Source organism: Martes martes (assembly GCF_963455335.1).
Source record: "Martes martes genome assembly, chromosome: 6".
In the NCBI taxonomy this organism is placed as follows: Eukaryota; Metazoa; Chordata; class Mammalia; order Carnivora; family Mustelidae; genus Martes; species Martes martes.
The window spans coordinates 55441814-55462791 of record NC_137893.1 but is presented as its reverse complement, the minus strand read 5'-3'; the positions used below and the strand labels follow the sequence as shown (position 1 = coordinate 55462791).

The following is a 20978-nucleotide window of genomic DNA, read 5'->3' as shown; positions in this document are numbered from 1 at the left end:
AATAGAAAAACCCTTCTTATAAACTCAATTGGGTACTCCATGTTCTCTGAAAATGTTACTGTGAAAGCTTTCTTAGTGATTGGACTGTGACATCATGTCTGTATTTACCAAAGGATTGGAAAAGTTGATAACGATCATATATGCACATATGTCAGCATAATAGCTAACTTCTTCTGAGACCTAAATAATAATAGCTAACTTCTTCTGAGACCTTCTAGCCTCCCCAACCCCATCTGTTGCCCAGCTATCCCAAATTCCTGATGTATGTTTATTTGTAATTTTTAAAGAATTTGCAGGAATTCTTTTCATTCCAATTACCAAGGAACTTAATATATGTGCAAATCGTTTACTCTGTATATTGCCTTTTTTTTAATCCTACATTTAATTTAACTGTCTACAGCATAAAATACCTTGCTATGGTTTCTCCTAAGAATCTAGGCCATCCTATAAGATAGATTAGTTATATAATTCATATAAATCTGTGAAAAGGAAGTATTTTTTTAGAGCTCTTTAAAAATGTGTGGTATAGCTTTTAAGAAGTATAGTCCTGTAAGATAAGTAATGTACAATATTTTAAATATTGGAAATGTGGAGGCACAAAATTATTTTAAATATTCACAGAAGATGTTTGAGACATACTTAGCAAAAACCACTTTGACGTTTGAGTTGAGAAGTTTCTATGATGTAAAAATCACCAAATTTACTACCAAGTATTTATTTTCCTTCAAGAGAAATCCAATAAGTGTATCATATACTCTCAAATTACTGATTTTAAGCAAAGTCCTACTTTTTGTCTAATGTCCTTGAAGAATAGTAAATTATCTCCTAGAACTTTTCTTTTTGCTTAACTAGTAACTACTGTACTATTTTTAGGTATTTTTAATATCAAATGCTCCTATTTCCTATCTCAAGATTAATGGGCATAGTATGAATGCCAGTACAGTCTATTCAACTGCTGGGTTTTTAACAAAGGACAGTCATTAAATGTGTACTGTAAATAGGACATAAAACTGCACGTATGTAAATTTGTGTTGTGATTTGGTTTCTGGTTTTCTTTTTTAGCAGGTCTGTGTGATATTAGTGAAGGGACTGTAGTCCCAGAGGATCGCTGCAAATCTCCAACTTCTGGTAATTTTTTATTTCATTAATAATTAAAATTCCAAAAAAACAATACAGTGTGAAAATTCCTTTTTACAGCTAAGCTTATAAAATAACACCTACAAGGAACTTTTGTGTCACATATTTTTCTCAAAATAACTATTTTTTGCATTCTCATTAAGTGAAAAGAAATGCACTAGATAAAAATCCCACAGCTGTTACCCATTAAGAGTTATATAACTATTTACTTAGCTTTCTTATGTTTATACTTTTTTAGGGAAAATATATTTTACTTGTTACCATTGGATCAGATGGTTTGGTTAACCTACAATGTTGTCTTTGCTCTAGGCTTGCCTGTTGTCATCTGTTAGAATAGTGCTCTAATTCTTGAGTAGTATCCATTTAAATATTATCAAAGATTTTGAACATTTATAATCTAATGGTAACTGTAGACAGAATAATTGTAGACTAATTGTATATGTTTTTGTTTTTGGTCAGAGTGATATTTGATATAATTTTATGGCTGTATTAAAGCAGTTGTCTTTTTTTGTCCATGTGATATCGGTCTTTATGTAACCTATGTGTATATTAATATTTTAGTGGAACATAACTTTTAGTATCTTTTCAGTCTCCTTAAGATTAAGAGGATCATGATTTTATTATTATTTTAAGTGGATAGAAACTTTGTGAGTCTTTACTACAGTTGAATTCACAGTTCTAACTACCATATTAAATCATTCTGGCTGGGAATATTTGTCAGTTTTGCCTGCAAAGATTGTTCTTAGGATAAAGTGACATGGTTCTCCACTAGATTTTGACCCTTCCATAGCTGGTTCTACTACATCAGAAGTCATTATAAACATGGGAACTTTTGGGAAGTGCGTTTTACTTTACTCATATTTCAGTTTAGCATTTTGTTAGACAAAGGACTATAACATTTTTGTGATGTTTTCTTTTTTAAATTGCATTTTCCTGATGTTGCACAAGTTATACCTTAAGATACATCCACCTTCTGGTTTTCTTAATCTTTAAATTTTGTATTTAAATTGACTCATTAATAGAATATGGAACTATAGGAATTATTTAATTAGCACCTAATGTTAAGTCTGAGCATGGGTACAGTAGCATTTGAATGAATAATATGGAGCAAGTAACTGTATATCTGATCTCACAGAACTAGAGTTATTTCTGAATTTGGAATTCAGAACTATAGTATCTTCTTTATTGCTGTTCTTTGTCCATCTGCCTACAATACTGTTCTGATTTTCTTACCTACTTACTCTAAAGGCCATATGAATGCAGTTGTCAATATGTTAAGGCTAAAAGCCAGACTGGATAATTTGGACATGTAATTATCTTTTAATATATTAAATGACCATCAGAATTGTTTTGACAAGACTCAGCCCAAATAAATTAATACTCATTATTATCCTAAGCTGAACTATAAGTAGTATATACATCTGTCAATTTAGAATAGCCAATAAGAGGTAATTATAGATAAGTATTTAATTAAGTATATTAAAATTTGAGTATATAAATATAGAAAGTATGTAATAGTAGAAACCCTCCAAATCTTTCTCTGAGAAACTCATTGTTGAACATTTTCAAATATATTTTTTGATCCACATGAAAGGACAGTATAGCTTTAACATACAGAAATTTATCTGACACTAGGTATTTTATTGTTTCAGTGAGTTGGAACTACAAAGTAAGAATTGTGACTGCAAAAATCATTGATAAATCAGAAATTCTGATCTTAGAAAACTCTTAACTTGTTTCGTTTAGACTTTGATGATGCCCCAAAAGATACAAGAATTTTCTGAAGAATTATATGCATTCCTACATATCAGGAAAGATAGCTTTTATAAAAAACAAATCAAACTTTAGTAGGTAGTAGTTGTGCCTGAAACGTGTTTCATAGAGCAGAAGATAGATGTCACTCATACATATGAACTAAAACATATACTAGAAACTAGAGTAAAATTCTGGAAAGCTAACCCTTTGACAGTATATTCTTATAATTATGTCTTTCACTATTGGTCCATCTTAAAATAGTAGTGATTCTTGCTACCCATCTTGGGCCAGTTTTCTAAACTTTGCACATTTGTAACTTTTTTGCCTTCATTCTTCATTCTTGTTCTAATAAGGAAATAAAGGAATAATTTAGTATCATTTCTCTCACCAAACATGCAAATTCTACTAATTTAGGATAGTCAAAAAAGAAGAATGGATGGGAGTAAGTTTGAGGTGAATCAGAAGAACCACGAGGTGATCATGTTATTAAAATAGAAAGTAGTAATTAAATTGCCAGCTTCAGGTACTTTCCGCAGTGTGGTAGGATATATATAAATAATTAAATGATACAATATAGATTATTAAACCAATATAGCTAATAGAAAACAGTGTATCATGAGAGAAGAAGAAATGTATAAAAGTGGGTTAGGAGTTCAACTGAGTTACTCATAAATACTAAGAGGCGGACCACTATTATAAAAATGAAAAGTAGCCATACACCCTTTATCAAAATCAATGTGTTTATTCAAAATAATAATACAAATGAAGAGCAAATTTTTATGAAAAGCATTTAAGTCCCATAATCAAAATTGGTTGTCTCAACACTTTAGCTGATTCAAAGAGCTCAATTCAAAGAGCATCCTGAGAAAGTACAAGTAATGTATATAGTTTGGCTTTTCCATTTGTTTTTAAATAAACCAGCAGTCTCTCTGAAATAGAATATTAAATCTGTCATCCTGAATTAACATAAGAACTTCTGCTATCTCCATTTGATCTTTGTATTTCAAAGAACTGATTGCTTTACTGAGCACTTTAATTATTTTGAGATTCTGTTTTAGTACTGCATCAGAAATGTGTGTGTGTGCATATGCATATGTGAAAATGATAAAAACATTTATTAGGTTATTTCAGTTTGAAGAAAACCCAGGGCTACATAGGCCATAATATAAATGCTGCCTTCAGGAGTTGCCATATAACCCAGAAAAACCAAAAAGCTATAAATATTTTCTATGTTTATTTAATCATAATTATTTGGTAAATATATTCAGGTGGGATATGCTTAAAGCATTTTTGGAACTTCGACAAAACTTCTGAAGACCAATAGTAGGCAATTTCAGTTAAGGGAAACATAAATCTTTTCTTTACATTTATGGCTTATGTTGGAAATTTTTTTTGGAAATACTAAAAAATATTTTTTATTGTGTTATGTTAGTCACCATACCATACATCATTAGTTTTTTGTTGTTGTTGTTTTGTTTTGTTTTTTAAATATTTTATTTATTGGACAGATGGAGATCGCAAGTAGGCAGAGAGGCAGGCAGAGAGAGAGGAAGGGAAGCAGGCTCCCTGCTGAGCAGAGAGCCCGATTTGGGGCTCGATCTCAGGACCCTGAGATCATGACCTGAGCCGAAGGCAGAGGCTTTAACCCACTGAGCCACCCAGGCGCCCCCATCATTAGTTTTTGATGTAGTGTTCTAATATTCATTGTTTACGTAATTACCCAGTGCTCCTAAAAAAAAATTTTATAATTTTATATTCATATTTAGATTATAGCTATTACTCTAATATGAAATATATCAAATAAAGCAAGTATTAATAAATTTTTTACATTCCTATGACTATTTAATATCAGAGGTGACTGTGATATTTTAAAATATTTGTAACATCTTATAACTGTTATCTTCTTTGAAGAACAAGTATACCCATTTCTAATCCTGAAAATAACATTGACTCCAGTGTTACGTGATATTTTTTGATAAAGGATTTATGAGGATCCATAAATTCTACCTAGCAAAAATAACTTGGTTTTTTAAAGGGTAATCTTTTAAGACTATTATAGAAGTAATTGGATGCTGCCAATGTTACAGGTTTTACTTGGTCTATGGAGAGATTTCAAAGATATCTTCCACTTCACCAAAGAAAGTATGATTTTTCCAGGGGAAGAGATCAATCTTTGACCTTATTTATTAAGGTTCAATACTTTCACTGGGACAAAAAAGAAGAAAAGTACAGAAAGACTTTATTTACTTCCAGTTATGTTTTAGGTATTTGCTTCTATCAGAAAAGCTTTTTATTCATTCAACAAATGTTTACTTAGAGATTGCTGCATACAAAGCATTCTCCTGAGTGCAAAGAGAGTGCAAAGGTGAATCAAATGGAAGCCCAGTTTTTAGAAGTGCAGTGCAGTGGGAAAAGGGTACATGTATGTAAACTTTTTAAAAAATGAGATATTAAGTGATAAACATCATTAGAGAAATGTACAGATGAGGGATTATTGGAACTTAAAAGACGGGGAATGATTTGTAGCGAGATTGTGAAAATGTATGGGTGAGATGTCATTTGAAATGTGCTATTATAAAGGACAGATCATTTAATAAAAGTTGCCAACTAGAATACTACTTAAGATTTTTTAAGATTATGTTTATAAATAAAACATTTATGTTAGAAATTAAAGAGTTGTGATGAAAAATTAGAAACACCTTTTTTTAAGGAAAAAGGACAAATAAAATCTTAATTATAAAAATATTAGATAAACTTATTGGAGGTCACAGCCAGAATAAAATTCTTACCTCATTAAAAGTAAGTAAATATTTGAACATACCTAATATTATAAGTAATATCCGTAGTATTTTAAAGATCCCTGTGGTAAAATAGAATTTATATGTGATTTTAAACTTTGTATCTAGAAAGTTAACCCTAAAATATATTTTGCCAGTATACTTCTTGCACAGGATTCTTAGTTCTAGGTGAACCTTATTCAGTTAACTAATGTCAAAGAATTTTTGCATTTTCTTTCAGAAACAGTTAATTGCTGCTTATATTTTTCTTTATCTGTTCTCTAACATCTATACCAAGATTTTTCTAAATGGTTTTAACCTAAGGAAAAATAATTATAGATTAAAGTTAATATTTATATATACTAGGGATCTCTCTACTGTGGTAGATAATGCACTGTTGTTTGCTGTTCTTACTGTAGTATTATAAGAGTTGTTATTAATTATATTCATGACATTTTCTTGTGGCCAATAATATGGAAACTAATCTTAGAAGTTACCAGATTATTTTGTCTGTACTTTTCCCTATGAAGACTCAGTGTTTGTGACTGACGATGTGCCTGTTCCTTCCATTGTCTTCGTTTGTGTAGGTTCTTCATCACCACACAATTCAGATGATGAACAAAAAATGAATAATTTTATAGAAAAGGGTATAGTATCTTTATTTTAAAGTATTTTCTTTTAATTATGTTTAATTCATTTAGTTTACTTTGACTAGATTTTGACATTTTATATCAAAATATTATTTTCAGTGAAGACCAAAAGCAGAAAGTTTTCCAAGATGGTAGCCAGTGATATAGGTAGGAAATAGAAATTTCTCTTTTGTTTCTAATCCTTGCTATATGCAGTGTTACTCAACACCAGAAAATGATCTAATGCATTGCATTTTGTATATATTAATTTGTTATTTCTATGCTAAACAATAATCTCTTGGGCTGTTTCTTCTAAACTTATTGGGGCAGTAATTATTAAAAATCAGTTAAATTGGGATTGTAGTTCTTCTGACTTACAATGTGAATTATTCTGTTTTTGTTTTTGCTTTATTTAAAATAAAGCAGGGTTCAATTTATGCCATAAATAGTACAATTTTATACTTTCAGATTTTGAGATCTTTTTCCTTTGTAGTTTTAATTGTATTTTCTCCTACCTTTATTCCATCTTTCTCAAATTTTCAAAACCCCCAATTTCAAGGAAATGGTTCTCTACAATACTGACTCTTTTGTTCTGTAATCTGCACTACCATTAAGTTAAATGGGAATTTTCTTAAGACTCACCCCCCCCCCATTCACACAAGTAAAAATGATTGATGGAGAGTATTTTATATTAATCATTTTGAATGTTTTTATGAATGTACTTTGAAATGAATCATCCAGTTCAAGGTTTTCAATATAAAATAGGAAGACAAAATATAATCAAACTCTCAGGATATAATCAAACTCTTAAGATTTTTTGATTGGTCATAAAAATTTGAATATTCTCTTAGGATTTTTAAAGGCTTGAGAAGCACTGTTTTTACAAAAAAAGAATAAATTAATTCTTTGATTTAATCCAAAATTTTTATTATATGATTATTATGTTATTCCTCCAAAATGCCTACCATATATTCCTTGAATTATATTAAATGATGTGCATTTCTAGGCAGCTGAAATAGATTTACCTTTTCTCATGATAAAGCTTAGTATATAGTAAAATTAAATTTCTAAAATTTAACAGAAGTACCATCCATATTATCTGCATGTTGTAAATTGAACCCTGTTTAGTCATATTAACGTTGGCTGACTGTTAGCACCTCTGGTCATTTTTTAAATAAGATGGTTTATTCTTGGGCAAAGGGCTTTTCATAATATGGGGAGTTGATTATCTCTTCGTGGTTTTATAGTGAATCAGTTGGTAATAGTTAAATCACTTTAATTATATATTAGCACTATAGCATAAATACTTTTTCAACCAAATTTTTTTAATAGTCTGTCTTAACTAGTACTTATTGTCATATAATGTAAAAAGTTAGAAAGGACTTTCCTACGTACACTTAATCAAAGAACTTTTTGAATTTAATTTTCTTGGGATTTTACCTTGCATGAAAGGAACCTGGTATATAATTACATTTTTTAAAAATAATTTCTTTGTCCTATTTTTGATCCTGGGGTTATATTTGCTTTGTTAAATGTGGTAACTAGCTCCTTTCTTTTTTTCTGTGTTTTGAATAGAATATATAACATGAAATATCTGAGCTTGAATATTTGAAAGTCTTCAGTTAACAAATTTCTTAGACGAGGAACATTATTAGAAGTTCTTTGGTAATGTTCTTGCTTACTTTTTATGTTATTGGCAAGTTTTTCTTTTTGTCATTTATAGTTTTGGGGAAACATGTTTACTTTATTAAATTTTTCAAACTTAGTTTAGTTACATAGTTATATGTGATTATTTTACATCTTCAGAAACTACTACTTTATCTCCTATTTTATATATAATTTTGTTTGGTTTTGGTGGTAGTCTTTCAGTGTGGTTTTTAATCCCAACATAGATACAAGGAAAACTCACTTCTCAATTTTTTTCTTCATTCAAATGGAGACAGCTCCATTTTAGACTATAAAGATTTTACAGTTAAAAAAATGAGTTTCTCTCTACACTAGTGTCTGGTTTTATAATAAGAGTTATAAAATATGCTATTGAAAAACATAAAATGTCAGTGAAATATCAGGAAAAATGTGTATTTTTCTCTCTGGCAAGGTGTATTTTCTTTGTAAAGTTTATGGTATCAGAAATGGTAGGTTCTTTGAGGGGTGCCTGGGTGGCTCAGCTAGTTAAATGCCCAACTCTTGGCTTCAGCTCAGGTCATGATCTCAGGATCATGAGATTGAGCCCCACATTGGGGCCCCAACTCAGTGGGGAGTTGGTTGAGATTCTCTCTCTTCCTCTCCTTCTGCCCCCCGCCCATGTGCTCTCTCTGTCTCTAAAATAAATAGTGTGGTGGTGGTGTTGTTGTTTTAAGTGCTAGGATTCCTTGAGCATTCTCAGCTCAGTGTTCCCTATCATCCAGTCCTGTACTTGCTCTGAAGTATCCTGAGCCTCATAAAATTATCACCTCTCTCTTCCTCAGTCTACAGACATTTATATCTTCAACTGTAATTGTAGTGATGCACTGGCCTAATAAGGGAGGACATAAGAATTAGGCCTAGACCCTCAAGATTGACACTAGTAAGAAAGCCACCTTGATTAGAAGGCTGACTGAAGTGTCTTGGCTCGAAAACTTTGTTTCTAGCTTTACCTTTTCTTTGAAAGTAATTGCTGCCGCTGTTGGAGGGGGAAGGTGCAAAAATGTCATTCTTTAACATTCTAACCCAAGTTTGGAAAATCAATCTGTTTTTTACTGCCCGGCAATATAGCTGAGGTAGCAGAGATGATGTTTATTTATGTGTGTGTGTGTGTATGTATATATGTGTGTATATATATGTATACACACACACACACACACACACACACACTTAGCAATTACAGGTTTTCTGACGTCATGCCAACCCTTTATAAGTAATATTTTTTATTTAATCCATTCAATGTAACTGCAGTGAGCTACATACTGTTACTTCCCTATTTTATTGATGAGGAAACAGAGAGGCAGAGTGTAAGTAATGTGCCTGTTAGTTATACAGCTAATGATTGACAGAGCCAGGATTCCCACCCAAGTAGTCTGACTTCACTGTTTGTCCTTTCAACACTCTACTACTATATTAGTTCTTAAGACAATTTACTGAAGTCTTTAAGGATTCAAAAACAAATCCATTGTGTGATTTGTAACTAGATATTCTGGTTATGACCCTGTTCTATCTATATAGTAACCTAGAAAAAAAGATGGTTCCTGTTAAGTTCTGCCCTAGCACCAGATCATGGTTGGTGTGTTGGTGACTGTCACCCAAACATAATATACAGTGCCTAAAAGTCTACCTTTCTCAAACACCAGACTCCAGGAAAGTAACCATAGCAAACAGTAGAGCCCCTAACCTCTCTACCAAAAAGCCTACCCAAAGCCTAGCTTCCTTGTTTCCCGGCTGACAGCTTACTTGGATCAGTGATGCCAACAGTGACTTCCTTGTTCATGCATAAGAACAGCAGCCTAAAAATTCATAACTCTGTCTTGTGAGTTTAACAGAAAAAATATGGAAGAATATAATGCAATAAGAAAGGTGCATGTGTGTAATACACATATAGTGATTTGTTTTACCTGTTCATACTTGATTAATTCTTGTTAATAAAATCTTAATGACCAGCATTTCCAAAATCAGTCTTTCCTGTAGTGTTAACCATTTCTGTAAGTCATTTAGAAAATAAGAGTAGTTCCCAATTTTTAATTTGTTTATTATTTATATTTTATAAAACTTTGGAAATACAAAATTCTGTAAAGCTTTTTGTTAAGTTTATAAAAAAAAGTTCTAAAATGCACATCTTTGTTAAAGTGTTAATCAAATTGTTCATGATACCTTATGAATAAAATATGGTCCAGATGCTAGCATTATTTGGTAGATTTTGAAACTGCAGGATCTACTTTTTCTAAAGATTGCTAATTCTATTTCATTGATTCTATTTCATTGTGCAAGTAGATTTCTAGCTGGATTCTATGGTCTATAAGCCCATGTCCCATTTTATTACTAATTTTCATATAGAAGAAATGATTACATGATACTGTGAGGGGGAAATAATAGCTAGAGATTAAAATATAAACATTCAAAAATACAGTGACTTCATGAGCACTGGGGCAAAACAAATACAAATCTTGGCTCCATTTAGTGAGTACCTCCCAAATTCAAGTCACTGTAGCTAGTCTTCAGGTGGTATTTATAAACCTAGAAAAGATTATACCTCCATGGTCCTTTTAATCTCTCAGATTCTGGGCTAGCAGTTACTTGGATAATGACTAATTTTCTTTTTTAGCAAAAACTGAAGGAATTTTTGAAGTCAGTTTAAATGAAGGTAATGATCATTAGTACTGTTTTCATTAGTTCTCTTTTACCTAAGTCCTGGTGATTCCTTTTTTAAATTAAAGAGTTCTAACACAACTTAAATAGGTTCTTAGTCATTATATTCTAAATCATTACCTCATTAAATCCCACAATTTGAAATCTGCTCAGGCCCCCTTATTCTTCAAGAAAAGAGACTGAGTCTCAAAGAAGTTAAGTTGCACATCCAAAGTAATGTCCCACAGTAATGAACTAGTCAGGATCAGAGTCCAGGTCTCTTGACTCTTATTTTACTATATTATAGCATGCCTCCACTCTCATGCTGTAAAGTCTCTTTTTCTTGTGCTGTCTTCGCAATTGTTTTATATTTACAAGTTGAAAAAGAAATTCTCAGAGGTCCATTTGGAGTTTGCCATGTGAATAAGAAGGTATGTCTCAAATTAATTAAGTAGAATTTTAAGTAATAAAATTATTCTAATCCATTATATAACTCAAATTAGTACTGATATTTCTACTTTATATTCTCCAATATTCAATCTCAAATGTGTGGCTGTTACTTTAATAGAAGTTCATCTTTATATTTAATCCACAATATGGCTATTGAAGAGTAGAAGTTCATCTTGAAGGAGAAGATGAGTCAAGTTTGCAGTAATACCGTTTTTACAGGTAAAATTACTTTTAATTTGTGAAGAACTAAATTTCACAGTCAGGTACTTTAAAACCATTATACAAGTCTGAGGTTTTCTAATCATTCTTTTTCTTTTTTCAGGATGACTAACATCTGAAGAGTATGGCATAGTGTGTTTTGGATTTTAATTTTATTTCAGAATGTATTTTCTGTCAAATTTCATAATAAAATCTCAGCAAAGTCTGTTTGTTTTTTATATCACAGTACTTCCTGTGTGTGCATTTCTTTCTCCATAGAACCTTCTTTTTCTTACATTGGAAGAATGTAAATAGTCTTACTGGAAATAACTTATTATTTGATTCCTAGCATAAATTAGTCCAAATTAAAGTTACATTACTGAAATAATTTCTTTGTCAAGTACTGTCTGAATAGAACTATTAATGTGGTGATCCCGTTCATGAAGATGGTGCTGAAGGTGAAGAAGGAAGCCGCTGACTTTCCCAAAGCTGAAGCCAAAGCAAAGGCTTTGAAGGCCAAGAAAGTGGTGTTAGAAAGTGTTCACAGTCAAAAAAAAAAAAAAAAAAAGACATCTGCGCATCACTTGCATTCCAGTGGCCCAAGACACTGCATCTCCAAAGGCAGCCCAAATACCCTTGAAAGAGCACCCCCAGGAGAAACAAGCTTGACCACTATGCCACCTACTTCCTCCTGACTACTGAGTCAGCCATGAAGAAAATAGATGACAACAACACACTTGTGTTCATTTTGGATGCCAGAACCAACAAACACCAGATCAAACAGGCTGTGAAGAAGCTCTGTGACATTGATGTGGCCAAGGTCAGCACCCTGATGAGGCCCAATGGAGAGAAGAAGGCATATGTTCAACTGGCTCCTGACTATGATGCTTTGAATGTTGCCAACAAAGTTAGGATCACCTGAGTCCAGCTGGCTAAATCTGAATATAAATTTTACACGCACACACACACAGAGAATGGAAATTTATGTTCTACCATTACTTGCTGTATTAGTTTGCAAATAGCTGCCATAACAAAATACCACAGACAGGGTGACTGAAACAACAGAAATTTATTTCCTCTAGAATAGCTCTAAGGGCTAGAAGTCCAAGATCAAGATGTTAAAAGGTTTGGTTTTTTCTTGGCTTGCAGATAGCCACCTTTTCATTGAGTCTTGTATAATCTTCCTTCTATGCAGGTGGAACTGTGGTGTTTGTGTGTTTAAATTTCCTCTTCCAGTCAGATGAGATGAGGGTCTATCCCTAATGGCCTTATTTCCACTTTATCACCTCTTCAAAGCCCTGTCTCTAAATACCTCACATTCTGAAGAACTAAAAGTTAATGCTTCAACATACAAATTTTGGAGGAACAATTCAGCATATAACACTTAGGGTTTTATTCTGTAGAAAATGCTGCAGATTTTATTATGATATCCTAGACATTAAATTTTATGAATTTATGGAAAGCAAATAGAAATGGGAAAATATAGAACACTAACACTATAGAATTTCAGTAATTAGAAGAACTTGCTATAGGTGAATCTTTAAAAGACACTTTAAAGATTATCCTTCATTTCAGGTAATAGATATGTGTTCCATATTTCAAAAGTGATCATTTGATGAATAGGGCTGTGTTTAATTTGTCCTTTTTTTCCCTTTATTTCACTTGTGAGAAAATTCAGTTTCTTTCTATAGAAGCAAAATTCCAGTGACAGTTTGTGCTTATTCATTTACTCATTCATCACCATGCTCATTGACCATACATTAAGTATTACACACATACCTAGATGCAGTATTTTACAAGGTAAATTTTATCTCCAAACTCATGGAATTTATATTCTAACATGGGAGATAGACATGGATAAACATTGATATTATTAGTTCTAATGGCTAATAAAATAATGTGTGATAAGTGATAAGAATTTTTACTACTTCATCTCACTTCGTCCTTGGATTCCTTGCCATATCCTTTAAGCTGATTTTTAGTCTTGTTACTATTCTGATTTTTAAAATTTAATATACATACATTTCAACATTTTGCTTGAAAAGTGTGGCATTGGATCTCTGAAGATGGTGAAAAAACTGATATTGTCACCTTCTTTTAATTACTGAACCTCTTTGTTTAAACAAAGATTTGGGTTTTTGGCATCTACTGCCATAATAAGAAGTCCTTTTACCTGTTATTGTTGGCATACTATTTCCTAAAAAAGTCACATTCCAAAAAGCAAAAGTTATTCTTTTGTTTTCCTTTCTTTTAAGAAACCTTCCTTAGAAAAATAAGATGTGGAACACAGTAGATAGAAAAAGTAAAGGTAAATTATAGAACAGCTGCTTAATTTCAAAGAAGCAATATGAATCTACATACTTTAGAAACTTTACAAAGATTTGTAGAGTTGCAAAGAACTAAAAAAGTATCAGCCCTGACAAAACTGTCATCTGTGGTACAGAGATCCAAGCACGGCTCTCGAGATTTGTTTCTCTCCTTGCCGTTGAAACTACCATTGCAGACGTGATTGTTGTGATCATGTATCACTTCATTATTCCTACCAAACAAATGAAGCTCTTTCAGTCATCTTGACACCTTCATTCCAGTTTGTGAGAAGAGAATAGAGACTCAGGTTTACAACCTGCCAAGACATTATCTCTGAGACCAGTTTTTTCAGGTTGAAGAAACTTTATTGTCATTCTCCTCATTTCTGCTGTGGACAAAGGCCTAGGAAAAGAGAACTAGTTTATAATTGCTAGTGACAAAAGATTTCAAATCAAGGGAGACATTGAGTACAAGGACCAAGAGTTGAATACACAGTCAAAGAAGAGAAAAACAGACAACTTATCTTCCAAGAACTCATTCAAATTGTATGTCTTCAGTTTGAAAGCCTCAGTGGGAGTTGAGTAACTCCAAAGCATGAGCAGAAGGTTCTTTATACATGCCGTGAAATCAGCTGACAAGGTAACTGGGTTGGCAAGTGCTTCTGAGACTCCTAAGAAGTAAAAATTTAATCACCAAAAATTGGTGGATAAAGTCTATGATAACTTCATTCAAAGAATTATACTAGGGTACAGAGTATATGCTAGGAAGACTAACTAGAGGTTTTCCAGAGGTGGATCTGCCTCTTCCAGGCCTACCATCGAGGAGTTTGATTAAACAGACCTGAAAATAAGTATATTGCCTAGAAGTCACAAAGTTAAAAGATAAAAATACATGGCCTAAATTTCAACTTTAGACCTTAGGTTTGGGACTTAGCCTTCCACAGAAAACAGCTGTAAAACTGGTCAAAATATATAGGGTCTTCTTTCTAGGTATTGAGCAGCAGGCATCTAAGGCTGCCATCCTTGAGAAAGGAAAAATACGAAGTGAGCCACATGTCCTCCCCAGTTTCTGCTGTGGAACACTTTCCTGTTGCAGTGCGGGGTGGGTTAGAACTCAGGAGTTGCTGCGGTTGCATCAAGCTAAGGAAGCAGAGAGTAGAGTTCTGGGCTGCTAAAGTGACTAGAATTTGTGAGATAGTGTACTTGAGAGGAAGGAACTGCACACAGAGGGGACATCCCGGAGTCTGGGGTTGGGGGAGGGCGGTGGTTAGCTCAGGTTTAGCTCCATTCTAAAGCTATACCTGAACTGGGCAAGACTCTCTGAGGCCTAGCAGCAATCACCTGCTATGAGTCTCAGAGCTGGCAAGGATACCAGCAGTCATTCAGTGCCAGGAATTGTTGCCATTAGACCTTTTCAACACCTTGGTCATTCTTGATAATCCCAGAAAGGCCACTCTGCTAGTAGGGATCACTACTTAGCATAAAAGCCATATCCTAGAACTAAATTCAAACTGAAATAGACCTATACTAACAATAAAAACAAACCAAGAACCCACCAGTAATTTAATGGCAAGGTGCAGAGCAAAGCTCAACACCTACTAACACCTACACAGACTCCCTTCAACACATTATCCACTCTGTCCAGTATCCAATCAAAAATTCCTAGGCATGTGAAATATTCAAAATCAAAGGTAGGAAAATGTAACCCATAATTGAGAATTAAAAAAATTAACAGAAACTGACTTAAAGATGGCCTGGATGCTGTAATTAGCTAAGGATTTTTAAAGCAGCTGCTATAATATGTTTTAATACTAAAAAGAAAAAAATGGTCCTAATGAGTGAACAGACAATTAGAGAATAGCAGCAGCAGAGAAAATAGCAACTTTATGATGAATAGAATGAAAATTCTAGTATTATAGAACAATAAAATTCATTTATTCTATAATGAATAAAATGAAAATTCTCTATCACTGGATAGAGATTACAGAAGAAAGGGCTGTGGAACTTGACAGCAGATAAATACAAGTACAGTGTGGAATGCTGAGGATGTAAATCCTTCCTCACCTCCTCCTCCTGTTCTTCCCCTCGATATAACTATCCATAAAAAATAGACAAGTTACATTCAAAAGTAGGCAATAATCAGTCTGGCTTTACATTTCTCAGCTACAAACAATGCTATAAGAAAATGGAACAACTTGAGTTTTAAGGGAATATAGTTGTAAGTTGGGACTTACACATATTACCAATTTCTCTCATCCATGTTTGTCTTTGTTTATGTTTTCAGCTAAACAAAAGTTTGTGAAATATGTTCATATGCCTTTCTTTTAAAAAAGCTGCTTCTTGAAGACATACTTTAGAAGACCTTGGTGTTTGAGGAAAGTTGTACTAGAAATGATTGTTCCCTATGGAACTCCCTTCTAAGGAAATAATCAAAATATATGAAAATATTTTTATACATTTTTATTGCCTTATTTATTGGGAAAAAACCTTATTGTTTAATAAGTGTTCATAAAAATAATATGAAGCCATTGAAATATACTAACGACTGAGGAAAGAAAATGCTTTTAGTAGAAAAAAGCATGATACAGATTTATATGTTAAATAAAAATGGATATTAAAAAGTAGCAGGAAATATGTAGACATTTTGCCTCTTGACTATGGGCATTTGTAGTGGCCATATTTTCTGTTTCTATGTTTTCCAAATTTTCTATAAAGAACACAATTCAAAAAAGCTTAAGGTTAAATTGCATATATGAGGGGACAGAAGATGTTAATCTATTAATGCCTGTGAAACTATTATTGGAGACTGTTTTTTCATATAAAAATTCTAATTTTAGAAAGAATGTAAGCTTTGAAATATTTCGGGAAGAAGATAAAGAATATTGTCCCGGTGAAGGATGCCTTACACAGGAGTTTATACCATGTCATTTCATGCATATGAAATTCTAGAATAGGCAAAACTGATAGATGGTAAAAAACAAAAAACAAAAAGCAAACAAAACCCAGAACATGACTATTTCTAGGGATGAGGACAGGAATTGCTTGGGAAGAATATGCATGACCTTTCTTGAATGTTGATGAGTTTCTATATCATGTTCAGTAGTTACATAGGTATGTACATTGTCAAAACTCAGTATGTATTTAAGATTTTGTTTGTATGTAAATTTTACATCAAGAGAAAAATACTGTCAACAAACAAGTGGGGAACATGTAGTTTTTCCAAATGTGCAAAGTCTGAGTTATCCTTTGCTGGCTTTATCTTCATGTCCCATGGTCTTAGATGGGTATTCCAGGGTAAGAAAGTTGTAAGTTCAGTGTACTCTAACTGGCACCTTGTGTATGCATCTGTTAGTACCTGGTACATTGCAGTGGAGTTATTTCATTCCTCCAATGAAGGGCAGGAAGTATGTCTTCTGGCATATGGCTGGCATGTGCCCAATAAATATTTAATAGGTTAATAAGTATCCCTCTACCCTTGTCCCCACAACTGTGCATAACAAAAATGTTTCTCTATTCATTAAAATTATTCTGTATCTTTTTTATAATGTTAATTGGTAAGTGGGATTAACAAAATAACAAAGGTTAATCTTTTAACATTTGTCATTTCAAGTTCTGTGTTCAAGAAGATTGCTCAAAATATATCCAAGTGTTATAGCAGTGTGGCTTAAATATTTTGAACACTGTGATCAGGTTTGTGGTCAGGTTGTGGGTCTCCAGTTGCACAGTGTTCAGGAAAAAAGTTAGACCCCATAATTAAATCATTTTGTGACATTTATATTAAAGTCAGAAAATCTGCCTAGTCTTTTCTGTGTGTGATTTTAACCACAATAAAATGCCAAAGTTAGACCAACTGAAGAATTATTTGAAATTTGGTTATATTCAGGTTTTTTTTTTTTTAACATGGTAAAGAAATTATGTAGTGCTAGACCAAAAAAAAAAAAAAAAGTGTTTTGTGGGAAAGGTTAACTTAAATTTTTTTAAATATTTGAAAATTTATATAAAAGAATTTCTAGTAGAAAATCCTGAAGGAGATTGAAAGCATATACTTAAGAATTCAAAAGGAAATTTCATGCTAGTGAAATTTTTTGGCAGAAATATGTATTTGGTTATTGAGTGAAAGATTCAACAGATACATTTCTAACTGACAGAATTTTTACTTAATTTATTCTTGTTAATGAGAAATAAACTTGATGTAACTTCTAAATTATTCAAGTTATTTCTCTTCTTTGTTATGTTTAGCTGTATATTGAATTTAGTTTTTGAGACAAACAAGGTTGAACTTACAGTGGTGCATACTATTCTACACCTAGTGTCCTAAGGGTTTCTTTTCCTTTTTTTTTTTTTTTTTTTTCATTTTCCTGTTTTAGTTCCTTGCAGTATTATCACAGAATTAGAATAAAGGAATGCTGGGTTGTTCACAAGTATATTAATAGATCATTTGTATAGCATTATACAGTTTGTTTAGAAATCATATTTCATTTATTATTAGTAACTAACATCAAATCCACATTGTGTGTCAGGTATTATGCTCAGTGCTTTGGCTTACATCATCTTGTATAATCTTCACAACTATGAAATTGGTGTTATCTATCCTCATTTAACAAATGAGGAAATTTCAGGTTTAGAGAGGCACAGTGATTGGCCAAAGGTCATACATCTGGTAGTCAGGTGAAGTGGATTCCATTTAAGGTTTGATCTGATGCCAAATCCAGTCCTACCCACTATACTTTACCCTTCCACATTTTACAAACCTAGATATTGAAACTTGTCAGGGAATGTTTCTTATAGACTAACTGCATATGTATACTGGGTTTGCTCAATTAGTTTTGGTTCTTATCCTGAAGTTTCTTATAGTCTAGGGACCTAGCTGCTCAAAATGTGATTCATAGACCAACAGAATTGGCATCTTCTGGGAGCTTGTTGGAAGTGTAAGATCTCAGGCTCTCGTCCAGTATAGAATCAGAATCTGATTTAACAGGATCGTGAGGTGACTGGTGTGTACTTCAAGTTTTTGATAAGCATGGTTTGAAAGAATAATTGGATCAAAGCTGAGTAATGGAGTCTAGAGAAGCATCCACATTATCTGACTCATGTCTTTAGATTCTACCAGACTGATTTTTCTACTTCAGATAACATATGATATCGTATAGATATTATTTATCAGTCTGTGTACATTGTACCCATGGTATTTGGTGAAAACATCTTTGAATTCTTTTAAAAGTGTTAATGTTGCATTTTGGAAGATGGTTTTGGGGGTATATCTTCTAATTTTAGGGAATTTTATATTAAATATGATGGCAACCATTAAATCAACTAACCACAGATTTCATTGGCTAGATTTTTTTTGGGGGGGGTAGTATATTTTATCTTTTAACTGATACTGATTATGTCAGGGTGCAAATGGGTTAGGACTGATTGTATATTTTAATCACTTGATTTTTAAAGGATGATGATTAGATTGATGAAGCTTAGAAATGAAAACTTGAATCCCCCACCCCTTCCCGGTTCGCCTCATGTCTATTTCCTAATACTGGATTTGTCATTTTTTTAGATGTGGAAGTTATATACTATGACTGGATTTCTCTTTGTTTACATGGCGCCCTTATGGACTAGCAGGGTCTGTGCTTTAAATATCTCTTGACAGCCCAGAATTTAACCCATATATGCATTCATGTATTAACAAGTGCTTGTTCAAAATTGTGCATAGGAAGCACTATTCTGTTACGCATGCATTGCCACTAACATAATAGATATAGTTAAACAACTCCTAACTCTAAATCCTAGATTAAGGCAATAACTGACTTTGAGAATGGAAAGTGAATTCCAGTAAGTTTATACAGAGGCTTTTTTAATTCTGGTGCAAAATAGAAATTGACATATAGTTTACATTTTTGTAAATACCATAATTTCAGATTAGCATGACTTTGTTTCATTTGTTTTTCACTGATATGTAAATAAAGGTGTTAACTTGTATCAAGAATAGGTGAATCCAGATAGTTGTGTGATGTAATCAAATACCTAAATTTAATCTTAGATAGTTTTATATTCTAGAGATTAACTTAAAAATAATGAACCCAGTAGCTATGAAGATGAAGAACTGGAAAGATTTTATTATATCTACTATCCAAACTCCGTCTTCTGCCTCTATTGCCCTTACCTGCAACACCTTCCGTGAAATGACTCTGCTTCTCTTAGAAAAGCCTAACCCTTTCCTATGAGCCTAAGAAATAATTAACAGTTAGAATTAAAAAGCTTTCTTGAAGTAACAGCTTCAAGCACACAAAGATATCACATCAAGTAAGTACAAACTTATGAAAAGTTGAAAACAAGATTTAGTTTCCACCTATAATATTATTCATCATATTTTAATTATCTTAGCATCTAGATTTAGTAACAAAAGTATTTACTTCTATCTGGAAGGGCAGTTGGTATTAATAAATATGAATCAAATATTCTTCAGAACTTTAAAAATGTGTTTTGTTTTTCAGCAAAGATGTCAAGGAAGTTAAGCTTGCCTACTGACCTAAAGCCTGACTTAGGTAAGTAAAATAAATAAATAAATGAAATCCATAGTAGTTAAACTCCCTTCAAAGGGAAGACAAGGAAATCAGAAGATTTAAAATTACCATAGATGAGATTTTTAACAGAAATCAAGTTTAAAATGACTAAGATATTTAAGGATTAGTAGCCTCTATAATGCCATCTATAAATTATAAAAGATTATAAATTCAAGCAATCCAAAATAATACATTTTCTCAGCTCTCATACCTTATATCTAAACAAGATTTAGTATAAGACTAAAATTTGTGCAATTTCAGATTTCTTAAAAGTTGTTATATCCCATTTAACTATGTGAAAACTTATTTGAATTTTATAATTTATAAACTTAAAAAGTTTTAACTTTTTCACAATAAATTAGTTTTCTGTATTACAATGAATTTCTCATGTCAAGAATCATTTTTACTCTTTGGTGATAATAAATTGGGAAGTAATTCTTTTTCTACAGCACTTTCTAGGCAACTAATCCACTAGGAAAGCAGAGTGACCATATTCACACATTCCTTTTGCTTTATATTGAGCTCAAAAACAGCTCCCTGATATCATAGAACAGGGACAAGACATTTCAGTAAAGATAAAAATAAACTTGCAGTGTTTCTTTTTAAACTCACTTTTTTTTAAATTTTAGAAATTTTGATGGTCTTTAATGAAATAAAAAGTAGACTGAAGATGGTTTCACCTATCTTTTTCTTTGAAATAACTAGATTTCTTCTTTTGCTAATCTTCTCACTGTTTATTCTCTAGATTCCTTAACTCCCTTTTTTTTGCATAATGCAAACTTAGGTATTGTCCATTTCACCATACTATTTTAGCATTTCCAAATCATAATCCTATCTCAGTTATACTGATAG

At 32.3% G+C, this 20978-nt stretch overlaps 1 protein-coding gene and 1 pseudogene across 4 annotated transcripts in view; both read left to right on the top strand.

Annotated features, from left to right (window-relative positions):
* Nucleotides 1–20978, top strand: part of STXBP5 (syntaxin binding protein 5) — a gene marked incomplete at its 5' end in the record, with an annotated part of 170167 nt that overhangs the window by 117708 nt on the left and 31481 nt on the right. For 2 of the 3 annotated variants that reach the window (XM_080806086.1, XM_080806088.1), the window contains 2 exons: nt 1063–1128; nt 20058–20108. In XM_080806086.1, coding sequence (XP_080662212.1) covers nt 1063–1128; nt 20058–20108 — 117 coding nt within the window. Of the gene's footprint in view, nt 1–1062; nt 1129–6256; nt 6317–6418; nt 6467–20057; nt 20109–20978 lie in introns of all 3 variants that reach the window. The other variant, XM_080806087.1, reaches the window with a different exon arrangement.
* Nucleotides 11710–12185, top strand: LOC308344515 (large ribosomal subunit protein uL23-like; annotated as a pseudogene). Its single transcript has one exon. The product of its transcript is annotated as a large ribosomal subunit protein uL23-like (transcript).